The sequence below is a fragment of the Macrobrachium nipponense genome, chromosome 12 (assembly GCF_015104395.2).
Source record: "Macrobrachium nipponense isolate FS-2020 chromosome 12, ASM1510439v2, whole genome shotgun sequence".
NCBI classification, from domain to species: domain Eukaryota; kingdom Metazoa; phylum Arthropoda; class Malacostraca; order Decapoda; family Palaemonidae; genus Macrobrachium; species Macrobrachium nipponense.
The window spans coordinates 48449547-48457561 of NC_087205.1; the positions used below are offsets into that span (position 1 = coordinate 48449547).

The 8015-nt window shown below is 37.3% G+C and overlaps 1 protein-coding gene across 4 annotated transcripts in view; it reads right to left on the reverse strand.

Moving 5' to 3' along the window:
* LOC135224516 (tyrosine aminotransferase-like) overlaps window positions 1-2201 on the reverse strand; it is a 113785-nt gene extending 111584 nt beyond the window's left edge. The window contains exons 1-2 of one of the 4 annotated variants that reach the window (XM_064263573.1): window positions 2110-2201; window positions 1003-1447 (exon numbers count right to left, since the gene is read on the reverse strand). In XM_064263573.1, the coding sequence (XP_064119643.1) occupies window positions 1003-1135 (133 nt within the window). In that variant the 5' untranslated portion in view covers window positions 1136-1447; window positions 2110-2201. Of the gene's footprint in view, window positions 1-1002; window positions 1448-2084 lie in introns of all 4 variants that reach the window. The other 3 variants (XM_064263571.1, XM_064263572.1, XM_064263574.1) reach the window with 3 other exon arrangements.
* Window positions 2202-8015: the final 5814 nt, after the last annotated feature.

The following is an 8015-nucleotide window of genomic DNA, read 5'->3' on the forward strand; positions in this document are numbered from 1 at the left end:
AGAGAGAGAGAGAGAGAGAGAGAGAGAGAGACCGGAGATAGAGAGAGAGAGAGAGAGGTAGAGAGAGAGATGAGAGATGAGAGAGAGAGAGAGGAAGAAACTAAAATAAAAAGGAGTGGATATTATGATGGGTTTGGGTTTATTTACAACGGAGAACACTGGCATCCAGGAGACACAGTGCCTCCAAGATAGGGGTAAATGCCGTCTGGGAAGGGGTTTTGGTCTGCTTTGAGTGTGTAAGAGAGGGAATCCAGAAGTAAAAAAGTTACAGAGAAAAAAGTCACAGAATAAAATTCACATTAATTTTTACTAGATAGTGACCCCAAGGGGTTTAACCCACTTTTGCTGCGTATTTAGACAAAGCCGTTTTTTTTTTACCCGGACTGTATCCACCTGGCGGCGTTTCCCGTTGGGGATTGCCGTAATAACAAAAGACTGTAAAAATCACATAGATAATGACCCCGAGAAATATTGTAAATTCTTCCCTTTGGCTTTATTACCGGCCACCATATATTAATGTGACTTTTCCCTGTGATGTCGTTTTTCCTAGCCAGAATTGTTACTTTTCCTGTGAATTTTTTTCCCTAGCCAAACTTGTGACTTTTTTTGCCAGAATTGTGACTTGTTTCTTGTGAATTTTTTCCCTAGCCAAAATTGTGACTTTTTTCCCTGTGACTTTATTACCGTCCACCGTGTGGCCACAAGAAGCTGTAAGTTCTTGAGCAGACTGGGTTCATCAATACATCTGCTTTTACGTATACAAGTTATAGCTGTGAACCCTGTATACGTATATATATATATATATATATATATATATATATATATATATATATATATGTATGTATGTATATTATATCTATATATATATATATATTATATATATATATATGACACAACTTATCAACAAAACCGAAATGTCCTAAGCTCATTACCCGACGAGGGAATGGTTAGGTGAAACACGCATACAATGACGAAGAGCATTGCCAGGCGCCAGGTACTTACCGATGGACAGGGCAATCATGGGTTTCTCAGGGTTGGGTACGATCTGCATGTTCTCGACGATGTTCCTGATGGGGTTGAAAGTGTTGGTTGCATAGTTGGAGGCGGTTACGTTCCAGATCTTGCGGTCCCTCATTGTGTCTAGTTTTTTTTTTTTTCTTTCTTTTTCTACGGACTATCGACGACCACTGATTCTTTCGCGATGTGGACACTGGTTTCCCCAACTATTACTACTATCATATGGGAGATTTAATCAGAATCTTTTAAATTATAAAACGAGTCTCGTAGGGAAAAACCACTCTAAGACTGACTGAAGTAATTTTTTCTTCATTGACTGTCCTCGACAAAATCAATAGTGTTGACCTTCACAACGGGTATACTCTGTGAATACTAATGGAGAAGTAGCTGATTCAATGCGTATCCAACTGTCTCTAGTTTCCAACTCTCCCTATAAAAAAAAATGAAATAGAATAACTCGCAATATCCAAGAAACTTTGAAAAGTGCCGTCTATATACTGTCACTTTGTCTGGATGATACTGATATTGCACAAAACACTGAATATTATGATATTTGTCGATCTTTAACTTTTGGAAATGAGGCTCTGCACACAGTCCTTCCATAACCAAACTAAAAATTTATGAGTCACTGGACAAATATTACTTATGAACTAAAGTTTTTAACAACGATATTTTACACCACAGAAAAAAAAAACGACCTTCAAATAGACTACGGTCATTAGTTGGGGATCGCGCACAAAATTGACCAAACAAAAATACAAGGAGAAATGGTCATCTCATCGCTCCTAGTATATCTAACAACTTATGACGTGCAATCGACTCGAACAGAATGTGATGTAATGAGCACAAGAAAACCAAACACACACGGACACACACACACATATATATATATTATATAATAATATATATAGATATATATATATATATATATATATATATATATGATATATATATACAGAGAGAGAGAGAGAAGGAGAGAGAGAGAGAGAGAGATAAGAGAGAGAGAGAGAGAGAGAGATCGAGCGCGAGGAACGAGAGAGAGAGAGAGAGAGAGAGAGAGAGAGTACACTACGCAGATCCAACCAACTGCACCGGCAGACTGTCTGGTCCGTTTGCCAGTCTAGCTGAAAGTTGACTACGAGTCTGCGAGTCTGCGACCCCGGCGACCAAGGCTACCTTTGGATGCCCAGCCGTCAAACCCAACTCTTGCTTACCTTGCTTTTATGTGGGCACTCCCCTGCCACCCCTATTGCCCCGTGCCCCTTGAAACGATACCCAATACTTCTGATAGGACTAGTCAAGCCTCTCTCTTAATCTACGGTGATAGCTGCACAATATGTTAAATTATCTACCTTTTCATGAAACATGTTTGATGAAACTAGGCAAGACGCCTGTAAGTGGTTATTCCCTTCAAGAGAGAGAAGACACAGCAGTATCCTCGCGTATACTACAGAGAAAGGGAGAAGGATAATCGAAATCACACGACGGATCATTTTTAACGATGGCGTCGAGTACAGTATTAGCTGCCCCAGAGAATGAACGTCTCCATCCCAGATGCCGGTCTTCGCTGCAAATCTTATCAAGCGTTGCTACGGAGAAACTACACTTTTGGGTCTCTTTCGAATCATGATTAAAGATAAAAAAATAAAATAATCATTTTAAGGGATGAAGGTCGGGTAAGTTGAAGAGCTCTAAAAATAAACTAGAAAGAAGGTAAAAGGTAACGGCCAAACCCAAGATCTTATTAGAAACCTTTAACTCCCGTACTCTCTCAGTCAAGCATTCGGGAGTATCTTATAATTCCTTGCAATATCCAGTCATGCCGTGACGACAACAGACTTTTTTTTTTTCTTTAGCAATATAACACCAGATCAAACGATGACACAATGATGCTAGGAACGAGGACTCAGGTATGACGCAGCAGTGTCAGAAAACCCATCCATGTTGCGAACTCAGCAGCTTCAACAATCATCTTCCGCCGATGCCACACCTCCTCCAAGTTTCATATCGGATGATGCACGAAAGGAAAAGGACACCTCGTCAGCGTTATGACAAGATGCTGGAGTAACTGCAATGCTTGTTAAGTTCTTCAGTCATGGAAATTCTTCACTGATAAGATTTGATCAGTTTCATCATTTACTAGCTAAACTGCTCTAAAGTCTCCAGTACATACATTCAGTCACGTTACACGAGCTCGCAAGCACACACACACACACACACACACACACACACACACACACACACACATATATATATATATATATATATATATATATATAGATACACGCAAACACACGCACAGACACACACACATATATATACATATATATATATATATATATATATATATATATATATATATATATATATATATATATATATATATATAATGTATGTATGTAAATGAAATGAAATGAAAAATGGGTTCGGCTCTCAGCCCCAATAAACACTAGACCGGAATGCCATACTTTCGAAAACAATCCTTATTGAAGACAGACGCAAAATAGCATAGGAAATTTTAGACGTCTTATTAAGTCATCGACTGAGCACTGACATAGCAACAGAGCCAAAGAGTCGACTCCCGTGGCGACTTCAACTGGAGCTGCTGAATGTATGTAGTTATACAAGAAACGGTAGGTGGATGCACCGGACTACAGCGTATGAATAGTAAACCAGAAACATCGAACAGACCCCACTTTTACACTAATAAGCTGTCGTCACGATTTCCAGAGTTACTCGTAAATCTCACCATAGGCAGTTTGTAGCTACACATCTACTACAATAGCCAACAATTAATGCCCACTATTATGGCTTATGCACATATTTTAAAAGAAAATCGAAATTATTGGTATAAAAGAACAATGTTGCATAATACATTTCATAATAAGACCCGGGTTTGTTACAACCGCTGTTTTTTTGAGATGAAATAATCTGGAAAATTTTGCCCAGGTTTTCTTTCACATTTTCTTTCTCTCTCTTATATCGGTAGAGGGCCGGGAGTTAACCCTACTTTCTGATTGGCTGGCACGAAGGTGTGAGGACTGTGAGGCGACGGCAGCAGATGCTGATTGGCTGAAACAAAGACACACCTCTCTCTCTCTCACTCTCTCTCTCTCTCTCTCTCTCACTCTCTCTCTCTCTCTCTCTCTTTCTCTCTAGCGCCTCGTTCCCGAAGCCAATACTGCCAAGTTCATTTGACATTCCATTCGCGTCAACACATTATCATGATATCTGTGTCTCTATTCTTGTGAAAATGAGAGACCCGATCATAACTGCTGCGGACGTAAAGGCCACGTGAGGGAGCGCGTGCGTGCGATCAAAACTGGTAATATTTCTGGAAAAATCTGGCTTCTGTTAACCAAGGTGGGCCACTCCTCAGCGCTGACTGCCAGCAGGTAAATTCCTTGACTTGAGTGGTCCTGACCCAAAAGTGGCTGGTGACAAGGTTATATAACAAATTTATTTTGTCTATTGGCTTAAAATTCATTGTTTTCCCAAGATACTCAAAGATCAATGATTTTCTTAGAATAATCAAGGGTCATTTCTTTCAGGTACAAATCATACTTTTCTTCTCTCGTTACGAAAACACTAAAATGACAAAAATACTGGTACGTAACCAAACTGACTAGTCAGCGCTGTCTTCCGTCTCCTGTTGTGTTTTGCTGGGAAGGAGATCGGTCACAATGTGGAACTCGCGGGAGAACTGACTGCGACGAACTTGCTGGAGGCTTCCTCACAAGTGCAAACAGGTACGGAGGAGATAATATTTGCGATAGGTCAAAGAAGGTTGGTGCGTGACGCGCTCGCGCGTGCGCAATCAGGCGGATACACACAGATTTTAACCTTTTCAACATTCTGTTTTCATTTTCTTAGGAATTCTTAAGCAAATAACTAATGCTTCATGGTTATAGAAATGTTTTGGCACCGTCAGTTTTGCCTACTGCTCGCCTCTTGGGGATACTCGGTTGCTATTATTTGAGGGAGTAAAATTTAATATCTCATATTTCGCATTAATCGCTCTCTCTCTCTCTCTCTCTCTCTCTCTCTCTCTCTCTCTCTCTCTCGCTCTAACTAACAACCTCAAGAACGACAAACTCGAAAATGTAGGACTTTCATATTGATTAATTTTGATTTGATTAACAGACAGAATTCACATCACCTCCCATATTAACTAAAATAATCCTAATATTTGGCAATACCTCAACACCGTGGCCGTGTTTTTTTTTTTTTTTTTTTTTTTTTTTTAAGCAGCACAAAAGAAACGTATAATCTAATGCTTCTACGGGCTACTCTATGAGCAAGAGCCCGCGCTGGCATAAGGACAGCTTAATCTCAAACAACAAACTGCAAGAAAACTAGAAGTTCGCAGGTATTCCGATGTCAAAAAGATGCATGATATATATATATATATATTATATATATATATATATATATATATATATATATATATATATATATATATATATATATATATATATATATGAGTCATGTCACATTACCGTGATTCATATACATACATCGAGCGGTGTGGGTTAAAGCTTAACTGTCGTCCTGGATTTGTTGGTTTCAATGGTTCGCGCCCGGGAGCCGACAAATCTCTTATCGACTAAAAAATTCCCCTTCGGTTAAACATATATGAAAATATATTAATTCCTAGGTAGAGCGAATTAGATATTAAAGGACATTCTCGATGTACATATATATATGTATATAAATATATATACATATATATAATATATATATATATATATATATATATATATATATATATATATATATATATATATATATATATAGTGTAAAGCTAATTTGCATGGCACGACACTGATTTTGGTTCAATTCTGAGACTGAATAGTTGTGATGTTAACAGTCTATTCCGAAAATTGCAGCAACAAAGTTGAAAAGTCAAATACTATTCCCAAAACATAATTTTCCCTCTTTGAAAAGCTAATAAATTGCTTGCCTTGGATATTCACCGTCATGTTATCTATCCGCTATTGAAATGGGAAACAAAAGATAAAAAATTGTGATTGTGTATAGCTTGCATTTCAAGCGGTGACAATATTATTTGCGTCGCTTTAAAGCTGTATAATTGTAATTTATTGTACTATATTCAAAACCACTCAAATAAAAGGTGAATATGACAACAGGAAGGTAACCAAAATAGTTATCGCTGCACTTGACAGTTACAAAAATAAAATATTAGATATTAGAATTATTTATACCCCATCTTTTCAGTCATATATAGTTATTACTATTTGTGTTACCCAGTGTGTATTAAACCATACTATAAATTTTTATAGCACGGAACTAAAACAAAGTCTCATTTTCAATATTTACTTGAGTTTTTATTAAATATCTGGAAGATTGAATTAACAAGTAGGGTACACTTAGTACTATAAATATGAGAAAATCATTGAAATTTTGTCGGCATGTTGAATGGGAAGAGTAGCTACACTAATATCAATGACATAATCCTAAAGTCTGTAGATGAGAAAAGTCTTGTTGGAGTCATTATATATCTCTTACCAGATACAAAATGAAATTGCCGCTTTCTTGTAGAGATTTAGAATGGGTGTGTACATAAAAGGAAAAGTTAATATTATATGGGATAAGGAAGAACCACAGCAAAATTAAATGCTTATTTACTGATTAGCCTGTCTTGTGCTGTGCTCTCATTACCGTGCGTAGGGAACACTGTAGTCATTGATTCTGAGCATCTCCTCTTTGCCTCAGCACATGGAGATATTTATTTAAAGTTGTCTGCAAACTTCCCATTAATTCAGTGTTTTTGAGAACCTTCCTACATCTACAGAAATAATATTTGCTCCGTGCTTCCATGTTTCAGTTTCCTCCCTTTTACCGCTACTGTAATAGTGTTCTCTTGTTTAAATATGTATAGGCTCTTGGATCACCGTCTTAGGACAATATTTTGCCATGCTGTGGTAGTCTTCTTTCGACAACGGCAATTATAAGTTAAATCACGATCTGCTTATACCCTGGTTAGCCATCGTTCTCAAGTTATGTTCCAATTATGTACTTTAATTAACTCTTCCCTTAAGCTCAACGAACTGGAATATCGCTTTGCATCAATTGACACAGTAAAGTTCATGGCAGTTTAAGGAAACGTAAAGGCTGTGGTGAAACCGCGCCAGGAGCTATTCTGGAAATCTAAGCAATTTTCCCTTTGTCCTTGAAGGCATTATCAATTCATTTCACAAGGAACACGCCAACAGAGGGACCGAAACAACAATGTAGGATATGTTGATGTTTGCCATACCTGATAATTAGTTCTGTTTTCAATGTATAACTTGTATTTTGAAAGTAAATTAATACATTTACAACTTGTAAAATTGGTACAAATTTTGAAAACCCAATATAAATTATCATTTACTAGACATACAGTATATGAAACAGAATCATTCAAACCTTAACAGACCAGAAATTTGTTTTAGTAGGAATATCTCGGCACTGTCATACTCGTATAATAGATCATAAAATAAAGCTTGTATTCAGTAATATAACAATACAAAAGAGCAAAGGCAAATATGAAAGAAAAATGAAATAGCTTCGTATGTGGCACTTGAATAAAAAAAATTAACTTTAACATAAGTAATCCACATGCCATATAATTGGCATTTTCAAGGTGAGTATTCTACAATGTACAATGGAAACGTGAATACTAACTGTAGGTCCACCAGTTGGTGCCAACTTTGCTTATAGAGTTGCCATATACATGTATGCATGAAAATTGGCTTCTACCAAACATCTCCTAAATGAAGCATGTGGCAATAAAACATAATCTGAAAATACTTGTAATTTGTTCTGACACACATCTTAATCCACACCATGAGGCAGGGTGTGGATGTCCTTAAGGGTCATCAGTCCATCAAAAGGGAGGAGAAGTAAAGTTAGAAAGCCAAATTACTTTGGGGCTAAGTTACAAGTAATGTGAGTGAAGTATAAGGACATAACTGCGAGGATGCTTTGTGACTGGC